Genomic DNA, 16,682 nt, shown 5'->3' with positions numbered 1-16,682 from the left:
ATATGCATATTTGATGTTTGATAAAGGATGCAATAGAGAAACTCTCCAAAAACTCAAAATAAAATTGATATAATGTGTAGATTTGGGAGGAAGATAGAGATTTTCTCGAAATAATAATTTTAAAAAAACTCTTAGAAACATAATGAATATATTGACTATTTAAAAATATATGATTATTTTTTAAAAGTATTTTTATTTAAAAATATATTAAAATAATATATTTTTTATTTTTTTTTAAATATTTTTAAAATTAACGTATACAAATAATTTAAAAATATTAAAGATATTAATTTAAAATAAATAAATAAATAAAATTTATTTTTTAAAGATACTTTAAAAGCACAAATACAACATAAAACATCTTTTTCATCATTTCTTCTCACACAAAATACAAAGGAACAAGAGCTCTCTCTCTCTCTCTCTCACTCACTCGCCTTTTCTTGTTCCTTTGAAATGATCTCTCTCTCACACTCTAGAACATAAACATTCTTTCTTTGTTTCTTTATTTGCATGGCTCTAAACACTTTAATGAAAAACAAACCTTACAATGTTGTCAGTAGCGAGGGAAGCGGTGGAGACGGAAATCCTCCAAGTTCACCACCATCGCCACGGCGTCAGACAAGCGGTTTCTCTCAATGCCGTCGGCGGCTCCGCTCGAAGGTTCCCTTACAGTATTTCCGCAAATACAGCATAGCTGCCGGGATTTTTGGCCGGCGGAACATACAGTTCCTGCTGCTTCTGTTCTTTCTCTACTTTTCTGGCTTAATGATGTGCGTGGGCCGGTTCTCCAATTTCTTGCGTCACTCTCGTGAGCCTATTGCGATCTATAAAAGCCATCTATTGTTAGAGAAGTTTTGGCATGATATCGAGACTGACAATTCTACTGCTCTTGAGGTTTTCAGCCTTTTCAAATCACATCATCATTAGTATTCTGTAATTTTGCTTTCTTTTTTTTCTGTTTTAATTTTATTTCCTGATATTAGTATTCTGTAATTTTTTTTTTCTGTTTTAATTTTATTTCCTGTTTGGTTGTTGCGGAGATGTGGAAAAATAAAAAGGAAGGGAAGAAACAAAAAAGAGAAATGAAGTTCGAAACCACCGAATTGCTATTGTGGGGCCGAAAGAGAAAAATTTATGGGGAAAAAAAAAACTCAAATGACAATCAGGTGTATAGAGAGTGGGGTTAATTTGATAATGATTCGAGGCGTTAGTCATTTTGATAGGCTTTTGGTTTTTAATAAAGTGGGCTAATGTAGGCTTTTGGTTTTTAGTAAAGTGAATTAATGTACCAAGTCCTAATTCAGGAGTTTTGGCATTATCCATTTTTTGCCAACAATGTCCGCTTTTTTCCCCCTTTTCCAGTTATCTTCTGTTTGGCAATTCAAAAGGAGAATGAAAGTGCAGAAACCTTGTCCCGTGTCAACTGCTAGACATTTGGGCTCAGTTGAAGGTAAGTCTAATTGTTACCGATGGTTTTCAGTCCAATGCACATCCCTTTGCATCAGCCCCTTCTGTTTAAGGTTAATGTCGGCATGCTAATCAACGCCATGGGGGAAATTAGCTGAGTTTTAGGAAGTAAGAGTGTAAAACCGATATTTGTATTTTCAAATGCAGTGTCATCTGACCCAACGGGTTACTTAATCGTTGAGGCAAATGGCGGTCTGAACCAACAACGCTCTGCGGTATGTTTTCTATTTACTGCTATCATTATAGGTTATAGCCAGAGCATTATGGGCTGCCAGATATGCAGGGTCTTGAATGCATTGATATTGATATAAATTTATCTAATAATCTGCTCATGAGCTTGTCCTCGTCTATCCGTTATGGCTTGTTGTAGATCTGCAATGCAGTTGCCGTAGCTGGAATTTTGAATGCAGTGCTGGTCATCCCTCGTTTGGGTTACAACAGTGTCTGGAAGGATCCAAGGTGAGCTGTTAAATTATTTTCTCATTTTCTTTTTTAATTTCTTGACCAGGTTTTTAATTTCAAAACTGGCGAGTTGATATTAAGGTCATCTTTGGCTACTGTAATGCACATTTAATTATCTAAATACACATGAATTTAAAGACGTGATGTTAGTGTAACCTGGAAGTAATTCAGAGATGGCAGAACTTTAACTGGGACTGAGACACGTGATTGTATTCAAATTAGCTGGGAGTGCTGCGTCCATTTTTCAGGCCTGTATCTCTAAGACTAATAATTAATGGCTAGCATGACATCTTAAAGACATGATCAAATACTGATTTTGTCATATTTATTGTCTTTTAAATTTGAGATGGCGGTGGTGGGTGCTTGCATTAGCAGTTCACGTGCTGCATTAAAATATCACTCCATCAACCCACCATGCTGCTGTAACTTTTCAGGCAATACTTTTTTTGGTATTTTATTTCTTTTAGTTTGTGGATGAACCCCCTATTGGCATGCGTGTGTAATCAAAACCACCCTCCTTTTGGAAGTAAATTTAAGTTCTTGATTCAAATGGCACACCCAACAGTGGTGAGTGCCCCACTGTTTGTATTCGGAAACTTGCTAAAATTACACTTGCTATAAGTGCAAGCTTATAGGTGAAACAGTGAGTTCCACCCCTGCATTCCCTTGCTTTCTATGCTTTTCTTTTGAAACTGAATCTTTCCGCACCAAATCAGTTATAGCTAAAGATTCATTTGTTTTACAGCGAGTTCAGAGACATCTATGATGAAGATCATTTTATAGCCACTCTTGAGGGTTATGTGAAAGTGGTTAAAGAGTTGCCTGATGAGTTGATATCAAAATATGACCACAATATTACTAATATTCCACACCTCCGTGTTGAAGCATGGGCTCCTGCTAAACATTATTTAGGAAAAGTTTATCCTGTCCTGCAGGAGCAAGGGTATGTGATTAAGCATTCTTTCTTCTTCTATCTTTCTTATCATTTTATCTGTTTACTCAATTAGAATGCATCTGTTTGTAAGAAAATGATCCATCTGTTAGTTGCTAATTTGTCCCAGCTATCATATTTTCTGTGTTCACTACCTTCTAACCTGATATCTGTTGAAACATACTTCTAGCTCGTTTTTTACTATTTGCTTGTTCAAAGCAGGGTCATCCGCATTGCACCCTTTGCCAATAGACTGGCAATGAATGTCCCATCTCATATTCAATTGCTCAGGTGCATAACAAATTATAGAGCATTGAGGTTCTCTTCTCCTATAACAACACTAGCACAGAAATTACTAAACCGAATGATTGAGAGGAGCTCAATGACTGGTGGAAAATATGTTTCTGTTCACCTTCGATTTGAGGAGGTACTAAAGCTCATTTATTATTCTATTCTATCTGTTTTATGTTGAAATGTTGAGGATCAGATTTCACATAACTACGAAGATATCCCTGTTCATCTTTTAGGACATGGTGGCCTTCTCATGCTGTTTGTATGATGGAGGAGATGCTGAAAAGTTTGAAATGGATTCATTTCGTGAAAAAGGGTGGAAAGGGAAGTTTAAAAAAAAAGATCTTGACTTTGTAGCTGGTCGTAATCGTATTGATGGAAAATGCCCTCTGACCCCCTTGGAGGTATCCCTTTCCTGTACCTCTTTTCTTGCTATTCTGACTTCTTGCATTTTCATTTGAGCTCATCCTATCATAAAATGGCTGCTATTGTGATTTACTTGCAGCCTTAAGACAAATTTTCATGACCTTCTATTTGCTCTTATAGCATCTTAAATTAAAGAGAATGGCCATGAAGAGTGCACAACAGCTTTTCTCTAAGTTCCTTGTACTTCTACGTTCTCTTGGTTTGTTTTGTGCCATGCAAGATGTTCATTACTGTTTTAAAACTGAAAATAAAGATTTTGTTGCATTGGCTATAAAACAAAACAAAACGAAATTCTAACAGTTTCAATTATGGAACGCTAACTAATTGCAAATAACTCTTGATTACATTTGGTATTCCATCTTGTAAATCACCTTATTGGTTTTCATGAAATTCTAACAGTTTCAATTATGCAACGCTAACTAATTGCAAATAACTTTTGATTAAATTTGGTATGGTTGGTGCACCATCTTGTAAATCAGCTTATTGGTTTTCATCCCTGCTGATCTAATTTGCCAGTAATAACTCTTTTGTACACAATGTTTTTGCTGTCAGCATAGGTTGGGATGATGCTGCGGGGCATGGGATTCGATAACAACACTTCAATTTATTTAGCCTCAGGGAAACTTTACAAAGCAGAACAAAATTTAGCTCCTTTGTTGAAGATGTTTCCCCTTCTTTACACCAAGGAATCTCTTGCAACCTCTGACGAGCTTGCTCCATTTCAGGTAAATCCAAGTACTCACTATTCCTCTCTTGCATTGTATGCTTAAAGGAAATTGTTGGATCAGAATCCAGGATGTTTTTTCAAATTTACTAACATACTAAAGTTTAACCAAACCATACAAGTCTAAAACAGGCGCCACTTTACTGCTCCTGCTTCACTTACAGCTCATGTTTTACCTGAGCTTGTGACAGAAAATTTGAAAGGCATATTTATTTGACTGTGGATTTTGAGCAAGACCTGATAACTCTGTTCCAAATGTTATGTTTCCTTAATTATAATTTCTCAAGTATTTCATCAATCACTAATTCTTTTCCAATTCATTTTGTTCTTTGACTTTCTTAACAAAAGAGAAAAAAGATAAGCAGGTAAGATGAGAAATTTTGATTTGGAAAGAAAGCATTTTTGGAACAAGAAACTATTAAATTGAGAATGGTTGATGCTGGGTAAGGGACTTTTCAATTATATCTGATACTTCATGGACTAGTTAATTAGTTTTGATAAACTACAGGGATCAAGTTATAATTAACTCTATTTTTAAAGTTTCTGTTAGTTCAATAGGATTTTGGAGTGTCTATGGATTAATTGAATTGAATAAACTGCTGAATGTCTAGATTGCTATATTGGTTTTGAGTTAGTGAGTTTATCTTTTTGAGCTACTTGACTTGAATATAAACAGCATACAAATGATTTTGAATATGGAAACAAACCCATGCATAAAGCTGAACAAGTCTTGACTGCTATGCTTGTGCTTATTTTCCAAATCGACCCAAAAGCTTGTTCTTCTAACTTGCTCAAATTCCTTGTTTTCTCTTATTGAAGGGCTATTCTTCAAGGCTAGCAGCTTTGGACTACACTGTGTGTTTGTTCAGTGAGGTTTTCGTGACAACTCAAGGAGGAAACTTCCCACATTTTCTGATGGGTCACCGTAGATTCCTTTTTAACGGGCATGCAAAGACCATTAAACCCGATAAACGCATGCTTGTTGGTCTACTAGAAAACATGACAATCAGGTATTTTTTCCGTCAACTGCATCCATTCCTCTTTGTTAATAATATACTTGTGCTACTTGGAACTACAACGTTGAGAATTTTGGACTTGCAATCTGCTTCTATCTTTGATTATCTGTTGATGACTTGATAGATAGCAGTTACAGTGGAAAACACTGACTGAATAATGTCTTGCGTGCCACTTAGAACTTTGGCATGTTCTATCAAATGGTAGTCTGTATATTTTGAACTTTGGAAAATTCTCCCGAGTTTGTATTTCTCCAGTATTTTATCACAAACATAGTAAACATCAATTGTTAAACCATTTTAGATAAGAGGATATATTGTTTTAAGGTTTTTCATTAACCAGGGAAGACTGCAGGTAAAGTGGTTTTGCTTTATGTATAAGTTAAAAACTAGAGTGCAAGATACTACTGAGCTTTAGGATTTGACAAAGGCCCAATACAGAAAAAAAAGAATTCTGATATTATACATTTTGCGCAAGACTGCATCCAAGCATTCTCTACATTGGTTTGAGTTTTTTCAGCATCCAGTTTCTTGTTGGCTGCAACAAGTGAATGTTTGGTTTTTAGCTGCCTCCGATCTTCATCTTGCAAAGTGTGAGCATGGCATTTGGGGGTATGATCGCAAGAAATGGTACAGAAACATTCGTATAGCCGATCCCAAAAATGTGGAATTGGGGCTTGGTTGTTGTTATAACATAGAGATTGACTTGCTAGCTCTATTCAACCGGCTGGCTCTAGTTGAGCTCCCCACCTCCTGGACTCTAAATATCGTCTCAGTTTTAGATTATTTTTATTGTTTTATGAAAATTAGGCGTCAACTATCATAAATTTTATATTTGTAATTGGCTATTTATATTTCTTCTATTGGTAAAATGCATTTGTTAACGTCTTTGATATCAGAAAATTTCAAAGAAAAAGAAAAGGATTTGAATGAATTCTTCTTCGGCGAAATTCAAATTTAGGAGATGTTTTGAACAGTGGACAAGAGCTTTCTTTTCCTTCGTCTTATCTATATTCAGCATAGTAATTTCGGTAGATTCTGCAATGTTTCACGTGGACAATCCTATATAACAAACTAGACTATTGTCTGGTGTTGTGTTTTGTGGGAGGTATGTAAAAGCAGTGAGAATTCTGTGTCCATGACATGGTATAATTAAAAAAAAAAAAAGATTTAAATAAAATATGATGTATATTAATGATATCTTTTTTCAAATATTAAAACTTCAATAAATTGAATTGATTTATATTAACATATCAAATCTATGATCTAGGATCTAAGTTATAAGATCATGATAATTCTATAGAAAACAAATCAAAATAAATTATAAAGATAAATTATAAAGGTAAATTTATAATCAACTCAAATAAAAAAAGGATAAAAGCACTATTGAAGTCAATTCAAGTTAACTTGTCAAACCTATAACTCGGATCATGAGATTGGAATAACTTTATATAAAGTAAATAAAAATAAATTATGAAGCTTGATTTCCAACCGCCCCTAAAGAATAAAATAAAAAAATCAATTAAAAAAAAAGAAAAAAAACCCAACTCAACACCAGCTAACTTATTAAACTTGCAACTTAGACCATGAGACTGAGATAACTTCATAAAAAAATAAAACTTCATTTCCAATAGATTTAATGTTAGATGTTGTTGGATCACGAAACGAAACATCAATTTGTCAATCATGAATTAATGTCAGTAACAAGATAGAGTGGTAGTAAACATGTTAATCATCTAAAACTCAAAGGAAATTCAAGGGAGAGTAATCGCATGTTGACCAAATGCTTCACAAATAGAATGAAAATCTACTTTAATGTGTTTTGATCGCTCATGAAAGACTAGATTAACATAATTGGAATAACACTAGTGTTATTAGCATGAAAGAGAGTTACATTAAGCTAAAAAACACCAACTTCACCAAACATACCCCTAAACCAAACAATCTCAGAGCAAATGAATGATATACTATGATATTCAAAATTGATTAAAAACTTAAAAACTTGATCCTACTTCTTACTCTTCTAAGAAATAAAAGCTTACTAAGAAATACACATCAACTAGTAACTGAACGATGTGTACAAGGACAACTAATCCAATCTTCATTACTAAAACTCATCAACTATAAAGATGTCCTAGTAATAAAAAAATTACTTATAACCAGGAGTATTCTTGAGATATTGAAGAATACATTGTATAAACGGTCAAGTGAGAATGATAAGGAGCATCTATAAACTAGCTAACATACTACACAACAAAAGAAATATCAAGCAAAGCAATTGTCAAATAATTTAAACTATATACTGGCTGCATATATTAGGAAGGATCATAAAATAACATGCCATCATTTGTTTTTATAGCTTCAAGTTAACTTTTATTGGTATAAGGGTCGAGTTACTGGAATGAAGATCAATTAAGATGGTAAGCTCTTGAGTATACTTATATTGATGCTGGAGTGTGCCAGTCAGACAACGATGCTTAAGACCAAAAACATATTGTATGAGACTAAGATATTTCATATGAATAGAAGTGTTGAGATGTGTTTATATTTGCTCAATCAACAAAAAGTTAGATTTTATAATAACAATATCATCCACATATACAGGAAGCATAACAAGACCATTGATATTCGTTCAAAGTAAGAAATAGGAATGAAATTAATTCTGAATAAAGTTAAAATCAAGAATGATAGAACAAAACTTCTCAAACCAGGTTTATTGTTCCTACTTCAATAAACTTCTCAAACCAGGTGTATTGTTCCTACTTCAATCCATATATAGATTGCTTCAAGTGATAAATCTTAAAATAAGAACGAGTGAACATGCTAGGTGAAGTAGTTATTTATTTATTTTTTGATATTTCCATGAAGGAGTGACCACCATTTCATGGCAGTAAAAGCTATAGTAGTGTGAATAATAGTCATCTTATCCATAAATGTAAATGTCTTTTTTATAATCAAGTCCATATTCATGTCAATTCTCAAGAGCCATTAAACGGGCTTTATACCTTACGATATAACCATCATAACATAGCTTTATGGTGTAAAATCATTTGTAGATAAAAAGTTTGATACCATCAATGTAAGAAACATGTGTGATTATCTTAAAAATTTTACAACTCTTATTGTATAGCTTCCTACCAACATGCTTGAGTGAAAGTCTAATAGTAAGATTGAGGTACACTAGTAGTATTAAGAGTGACTTAAATATTTATATAAGTGAATTCATACCTATTTGAAGGACATGAAATCCAAGATGACTAATAAGGTTAGCCAAGAAAGGACTAGCCATTAGGGTAAGGTAAAGCTATAGAAATGGTGGACGATATCTCTAATTCACAACCTTACCTTAAAACATCCAATAGATTAAGACATATCATAAGAAACAGAAAGAAAAATTAAAAAGGAATAATGAAAAGCAAAAGATTGAAAGAAATGCTGATTATTAAAAAAAAATCATCATTTAATAAATAAAAAGTTTATTAGCATCCAAATCAAAACACATAAACCTTTTATGGACATTACTATATCCAAGAAAAGTGCATCGAATAGAATAAATAACAAGCTTGTGATATTTAGTGGATAATAAGTGAACAAAAAAAAAATATAATCAAAGATATGAGGTGAGAGAAAAAATTACTTATAAAGTGTTTATCTATAGAATAAACCAAAAAGATAGCTATGAAATTAGATTGGATAACATTAAAGAGGGCTAAAGTGTGTTGGTTTTGAAGTTGTACTTTATAATGTTTAGTGATATGCCTTTTTTTCTCCAATAATGATAGAGTTTTTCTTTTTTACTTTAATGCTTTACAATATATCTGAACTCTTTGTAACTATAACAATGAGTATATGACTTGGATCTTATTTTATCGTGTGTAGTATATACCCTATTAACCATCTCAAATGTCATGGTTTTTAGAGTGAAGCCAAGCTGAGAGTGACTAAACATTGTTATTTACTCTTTTGATTTATTTTTTTCTTCTTTATTTTCTCTCTCTCAATTCATCTCTTCTTTCTCCTTCCTTCTTCACTATTGTATCTAGCCAAGGCTTCTGTTTTGACTGTTGATCTTATTTGTTGTAGTTTAGTCTAAATGCAATAATAAAAAAAAGGTGAATGCTATCAATGGTGGTGTTGTTGTTGAATAGGTAAGAAGAGAAAAGAAATAAAATATAGTTAATGATATAATAATTGGTTAGTGACTTATGGCAGGGATGGTGGTTGGGATTCGACAAAGAATGATGGAGATGTGGTGGTATAGGCTGGGTTTGTATAAGAGAGATAGTGTGAGGCTTTTACGTTTCTTGCTTTTTTTTTTAATTTTTTCCTTCTCTTTCTCTCTCTTTCTGCATACTTTCTTATTTTTTTCACATTATCCTTTTCTCTTCAAAATTGTTTTGGCTCTTTTTCCAAGGTGGCTAGGTTTTTTGCATCCATTCTTCCCCTTTTACTCAAAATTTCTTTTCTATTTATAGTCATTTTTTTTATTTTTACCCAATTACTTAGAGAGAAAGTAACCAAAATTTACTATGGTCTCTCTTTTTATTTTTTTTTGCATTTCATCTATCAATCTTCTTTTTTAATTTTTACTTTTCTCATTTTTTGGCATTCATTTTCAAAAAAATGTCAACAAGAGAAAAATAGTAAAAAATCATGGAATGGGTACATGAATGGTTGAAAGCATATTTTTTGAAAATATTTTAGAAATAGGGATAAAAATTGAGTTATGAAAAAATTGTTCAATAGAAAGATTATAGTGATGATAATTACTGATTGCCAACTCCAATTGAAACTTTTGAGAATAAATATTTCTAAGATAAACCTACATCTCGATAACAGTAATGAATGAAAAAATATTATTCACCATATATAGTTTAATAGAACCTAGTAACCAAGAGATATCATGGACATTCTTACTCTCCTAAAAAACAATCTCTCTAAGATTAGTAGGCGGTCTATTTAAGTGACTATACTTCTTTGCACAAGCATCCTGAATTGAAACTCTTAATTGGATTAGTTTCCGACATTATAAACTTAAAGAAAAGAACCCTTAATTTAAAAAGACTTTAAATTACCAAGAATGGAAACTTCTAAAATAACTAATTGTATCGTTACAATGTCCAACAAAAAAAGAAGAAGCTTTTTACACTTAGAAATTGCAAACATTATCATATCAAGGAGTCTCAAGAAAGAAACCCAAAAAAAAAAATCTCTTAAGACCTAAAATAAAGAAGAAAAAAGAAACACTTATTTAGAGAATTAAGAATATAATTTAGAATTCCAACTCTCAAACCATGTCAAAATGATCCAAATACCTCTTAATTGAGGATCTCGTCCCATTAATAATTACAACATACAATCATTCTATATCATAATTTTAATTTTTTTTAAAAAGGTAACTATATACAACTATTTCTTATTAATTCAACTCTTTACATCAAGCAATTACTTGTACAATAAAATTATAGCAAGATATTACAACTAACATGAATGTCTCATGTCATCTAGATTGTAGAAGCTTTTTGATTTTTCAGTTGCTTTGCCTTTTCATCCAATTTTTCCTTTTAACGCTTTAGACATTAAAACATTTTTCTATGATTTCATCCCCAATTATTATATATACAATCTTTATATTTAATTTGTTTTGGCTTTCTCTTAAATATATGTTATTGTTTGATGTGTCTTTTCATCATATTCAAGATTTCTATTACGTTGTTCGATTATTTATTGATACTTATTATGGAATAGAGTTTTTTAGAGGGATTATTTTTTATGTGCTTTTGAATTGCAAACATTATTTTAATTTTTCTCTCACAAACCTTTGATATTTAATGCATAGCTGCACCTTTTTTGATATTTTTAAACTTTAGTTTCTTTGGGTTTTCACCCATGTTATGATTATGCATTGAATGCATCTAATATGTAGTGCATCTTTATCGTTATTATTTTTGGGTTGTGCAATTCTCTTTTTTCATTTTATTTTTTTAATTCATAATCATGATTGATAATTTATATCGGCTTATTGTTCATTTTAAAATTAAATGAGTCAATTTATTTAGTTTTTTATTCAACTTCCCTTCCTTTTTTTTTTTACTTTAGTAATTTTTTTATTTTATTGTAAATTATTTTTTTGTGTTTTTTTTTAAATCAAATCAAAATCGAGTCTTTTTATACTCTTAATCATCCATTTATAACCCTAAGCTCCATGCCATTCATGTAACACTATATAATATATCTTCTTTTTTTTCTTACCTGCCATCTATACTTTTTCTCTTTTTTTTTTATTTGTTATATCTCTGTTGCACAAACATAAGCACAAGATACTAATAAGTTGAGTGTCTTGTGAGCTCCAATATAATAATTGGATTTATTTATAAGTGACCGTTATTCTAAGTAACAATTATATTAAAATAATATTTCAAAATACAGTTATATTCAAATTATATTATTTTTTAAATATTATTTTAACCTAATTTTTAGTAAACCTTGCTATTTTTTTAAAGAAAATACTTGTCATTATTAAAGGAAAGGGCACTGCCTTGCAAAGGCAATGCTTTGCTCTGCAAGGCATTATTCCAAATTTGTACAGGTTGGCTGTCTTGAAGAGTACTCCTTTTCATGCCATGTTGACGTCTTCAATCATTTCAATCCCTCTCCACAGAATGTACATTATGATTGTGCCCGTGTACGCCTGTCGGCCTCTCTTTTTAGTGTTTCCGATGGCTGTAAGAGTACAGCGACCACGCCTCCTCTGGGCCCATCCATTAAATTGGTGGCGCCAAAACATCATCTAGCAAATCCCGAGCCATTAAATTCTATCACTTGGCCTCACATAGACTGCCAGTACATTCCATGGCCTGGTGCCATGATAAATATCGTCCATCTCCGTTTTCAAAATCTCTTGGTAGTGGAAGCTATTTTTAAATATAGTAATGCAAGTGATTGACAAGCCCATACTAGGGTGCTTTGCCTCTTGTTTTTTTAGCGGAAATCAAGAAAATCGAAATCATAAGGCAATGAGTACAAAACAAGAGTCAATAAATATAGTAAATCAAGAATAGAAATGTGGCGAAAATCAAGATCTCATGCAGGCTACAAAACAAGGCCACAGAACAAATGCTAGAGCACGCTGTACCATATAGGACATGGGTGGTCTGACCCACAGACCTTTTTGGTTCATAGGCAGTCAGTCAACAATTAGCTCATAGGGGAACCAACCGAGCATATCAGCTCACTCTTCACCCTGGTGATGTCTGGTGGTGACGTGCAAATCTTTACTCCATAACAATTCCTGCCCACTTAAAGCACGCCACAAGAATTCATTGTTGATTTTTTAAAAAAAAACTTGGCATATTTTTTTTTAGAAGTATTTATGAAATATCACAGTTAAAGAAATAATTTATTAAATAAAATAATTTATATATGTTACCATTAAAAAACATGTTTTTTTATAACTTGTTACAATTTAAAAAATATTAAATGTATTGGAGAGAAAAGAGAGTAAAGAAAGAAAAAAAACAAAAAAAACATCAAAAACACTTTGAAATTTTGATTACAATATCACTAATATCTTTAAAAAATCTTGATGAAATGAATTCAATAATATTAAAAAATATTATCAATAATGATCTAAATGGGTCAAATTTATTGTTAAAAACAAGTGGTTCATCCTTCATCTTTAGATGACAAATGTTATTAAATCGAGTTATTATTGGTGATTTTTTTAGTGTTGTTAGATTTATCTCATCAAGATATTTTTATGATACTGATGATGTTATAATTAAAACTTTTATATGTCTTCATGATCTTTCTTTTTCTTTCTTGTTTTTTTTCACTCCTATGCATCTTATATATTTTTTTAAGGATATAAGTTATTTTAAATAACAATAAGTTATAAAAGTAATGCAAACTATGTTATTTTATTAATTTTTTAAACTCTGTTATTTCATAAAAACCTAGAATTCATTCTTACACGTACGTAAAGTCAAAAGGTGGAAAATTTGCGATGACAATTAGGGGGTAATTATGTAGCATACATCTCTCCTTCGTCTACCCTCTTTTGGCTGTTTAATGGATAGCAAAGCTTCGGTGAGATCGAATAGGGGTGCATGCTTCAGAGGCTATTTTTTCCTTTGTGAACTACTTTATTGAACCAATTATGAGAAATATAATATTGTTTTATCAAAAAGGATTTTGAAAAATTTGGGCCTTTGAGCTACAGTAGATATTGAAGTTCATTTTCACGCGGAGCGTTGGACAACAAAGCAGGTCTTGCAGCTTCATGAGCTAGTGAAACTGGAATCTCAAGTCATAGGTTATGAATTTGTCCTCCAAATTAGTGTTCTGTGTCCATAGATTCGATAATAATGTCACTCGAATGGTTAAACCCTCTGTAAACTATTAGGTTGGTGGGGAAGTTTAACGCTGGAACTCCGTCGTTACATCTCAAAACATGAGTGCATACTTTCCGAGAATTTGATCGCCCATCACTTTCGAACTTGGTATGATTAAACAAAAATAAAAAGGCTACTGTTTTGCTTAGATTACACAACTTCTCGATTGGAGAGGAGGAGACACCGAGACAGTGCACAAGTCCAATGTACATTTAATGCCCTGTATGGAGAGCTACGTCCGTCCAAGTTCTGCCTTACAAAATTTATTGTTCACAGTTGACCAAAGCCCCAAATTATGCATTGCGAAATCCTTCCGAAACTAAATATGTTTATCAAGAGAATCAAGTGAACAAAACAGGAAACATTACCCTAATTAATTGAATACAAGGTAGTAGCAACGAGTTAGGCCATACTAAAACCCTCTGTAGATAACAACGAAACAAGGCAAAATGGCCCTAGGATTAGATACATACAACTCGTCTAAATTAGAGTAAACCTCCATGCCAGTTGCTACTGAGTCATAATCCTCAGCATTTCCCTCCATGCTCTTCTTAACCCTGCCAGCAATCACCCTGCAAACCAGCATTGCCCTCCTTTCACTTTCACCATTGCCGTCCTCTGATATTGTGGCTTTGTCATGTGCCTTTCCACTTGTCGCTGTAGTCAAAATCCCACGCCCATTGTCATCTCGAGTGGTGGATTCTTTGAAGCCATTCTTGATAATGCTACATACATTACAGTTTGGAACTGAATTGCACAAATTTGAAGAGCCATTTAGGCCCAGTGAGCACGCAAAAGTGGTGCAGTGAAACCTGAGGAGCTCATTGCCGTCTGCTATGCAACGTGGCTGTTTCTTGGGAAGCTTGGTGGCCTTGGCTTTGATGGAGTCTCTGTACTCTTCAAACTTAGAGATGGTTCTCTGGGTATTATGGACTTTGAGGATGCGATCTATTTTGCAAACGGGGGCTTGTTTCTTTAGCCAGCTTGATTGGAAAATGATTTCTACTATGTTCTTGCTTGTGTCCTCTGAACTCAGTTCAGATACTGAAATTTGATTCCAAAATTAGGGAGTTAAGGATTTGAGATGGTAATGGTGCACATGCATGGATATGTGTGTGGTGGGTATTGAGAATTTTGAAATTAGTTTAAAACAATGCATTGAAATAAACGGAGTAATTAACTCATGAGCAACCAAAATATATTGGAATAATGGATGAAAAATAAGTTCCTTTTCAATAAACAATATCATGAACCACAAATACACTAATAGATAACTGAAAGTGAAAATAATGATTAAATGGTTGTTGGATGAACATGTATTAAGAGTTGAAGGAGATGGTGATGAGCTACCTGCATGTCTAACAGCCCGATGAAGCTCCAGATTTTCAGCTTTCATGAAAATCTCACCACATTCAGGGCAAGAACAAATGCTACCCCTCAAGGAATGGTCTCTGGCAATTCCAAGAACAGGATCCACTACCATTCTACATTCATAGCAACCAGAGAATCTACTGAATGGCATTCCTCTGAAAGAACTAACATTACTGCTGGAGAAATTGGAAGATGCAGAAAGTGAAGAGTTAGTTGAGGGAACAACCCCATTGATTTCATTTAAAGGACCTTTCATGGATCTGCTTGAAACATTTTTACCAGCTGAGCCCATTGAAGCCCTTTTCCTTTGGACTTCAATGGAAGCTGTTTCAGGCCTGTGCATGACCTTTGAGTTGCTGCATATTGAGCCTGAACACTTCATTTTCTTGCATTTCTTGCTTGTTTCCTCCAGCGACTGGTCTTGATGCTGGTTATGTTTTTTCTCCTTCTTTGATTGCTGCTGCTGATCTTGCTTTCGATGCTGTGGTTGCTTCTGTAGCTTTTGTTCCCGCTGCTGCTGCTGTGTTTGGATATGCTTGCAGCCAAAAAGGCCTCTCACAACAAACCATGAAGGTGGTTTTTCTGTTTTCAGGGGCTCTTGGCTTTGATTCTGGTTGACTTCCACGGTGGGTTTTCTGGAGATTTTTGGTTTAGCCATTGGAGGGCGATAGAATACTGAAGCTTGAGCTCTTTTGTCACATGAGGAGAAGCTTCCTTTTGTAGGAGATGTAGTTCTAGATTTTGGTGTTTATGGAGTCTTTGATATGCATGTGCAAACTGTGATTTATAGCAAACTAATAGCCCTGGGCATGACATTGTTCATGATGGAAATCTGACCGTTCATTGCATGGAGGAGATACTTGGATCAGTTGAAGAAGAAAGAGACATGGGCCCCTCATGTTAGATTACTACAAGGGTTCTGTTCTCTTTGTCCAGTAGGTTAGATCAGTACTTCAGCAGTTTGGGAAAAGTGGATGGTCTGCGCAAGAAAATCATCAATATTAAATATTGATTTACAGTTTCTGTTAGGTTATTACATCAGCAAATACTTCAAAAACATGGATAGAACGCCTTAGCACACATATTAATTAAAATTTGATACGCACGAGGCACAGAATTTACACAGAGAGAGATACCAGACGCTAGAATTCAAAGTTAATCAAAGCTTCTTCTTTTTTTTAAGTATTTTTTATTTAAAAATACAGCTATTTTTGTATTTTTTATTTAAAAATATATTAAAATAATATTATTTTTTAAAAAATATTTTTAATATTAGCCCATTAAAATAATTCAAAAATAAAAAAATTAATTTTGAAAAAATCAAATGTAAAAAAAAATACAATTTCAATTACATTTACAAACACACAAATTATATTCTAATAAAAACTTTCCAGCGTGGCTTGGTTAGTTAGCAACGAATTCATTTTTTTGCATAATACTTTATAACTATTATTTTAGAATATATTAGAAAACTATGTAAGTTTATTTGAAATTGCATTTCAAATAACTTTTAAAAAAATTTAAATTTTTTTTATATTTTAAAATCATTTCTATGTGTTAATATAAAAAATAATTTTTTAATAAAAAAATCAAATTAAAAAAAT

General features: G+C 32.8%; 2 protein-coding genes across 2 annotated transcripts; one reads left to right on the top strand and one right to left on the bottom strand.

Annotated features, from left to right (window-relative positions):
- The first annotated feature begins 362 nt into the window (after positions 1-362).
- On the top strand, positions 363-5,754 carry LOC105116748 (uncharacterized protein At1g04910-like). Its single transcript, XM_011014207.1, has 9 exons — positions 363-894; positions 1,363-1,450; positions 1,615-1,682; positions 1,838-1,926; positions 2,675-2,872; positions 3,083-3,287; positions 3,388-3,555; positions 4,135-4,302; positions 5,121-5,754. Exons 1-9 carry the CDS (start codon positions 511-513, stop codon positions 5,436-5,438), a joined length of 1,686 nt encoding a protein of 561 aa, XP_011012509.1. The 5' UTR covers positions 363-510; the 3' UTR covers positions 5,439-5,754.
- Positions 5,755-14,015: 8,261 nt separating this feature from the next.
- On the bottom strand, positions 14,016-15,866 carry LOC105116747 (uncharacterized). Its single transcript, XM_011014206.1, has 2 exons — positions 15,058-15,866; positions 14,016-14,751 (listed from the first exon to the last, which is right to left on the bottom strand). The coding sequence occupies exons 1-2, from the start codon at positions 15,734-15,736 to the stop codon at positions 14,120-14,122; spliced, it is 1,311 nt and encodes a 436-aa protein (XP_011012508.1). The 5' UTR covers positions 15,737-15,866; the 3' UTR covers positions 14,016-14,119.
- Positions 15,867-16,682: the final 816 nt, after the last annotated feature.

The sequence above is a fragment of the Populus euphratica genome, unplaced genomic scaffold, assembly GCF_000495115.2.
Source record: "Populus euphratica unplaced genomic scaffold, PopEup_1.0 scaffold1045.1, whole genome shotgun sequence".
NCBI lineage: Eukaryota > Viridiplantae > Streptophyta > Magnoliopsida > Malpighiales > Salicaceae > Populus > Populus euphratica.
The sequence above is the reverse complement of the archived record's forward strand: the minus strand, read 5'-3'. Positions and strand labels throughout refer to the sequence as shown.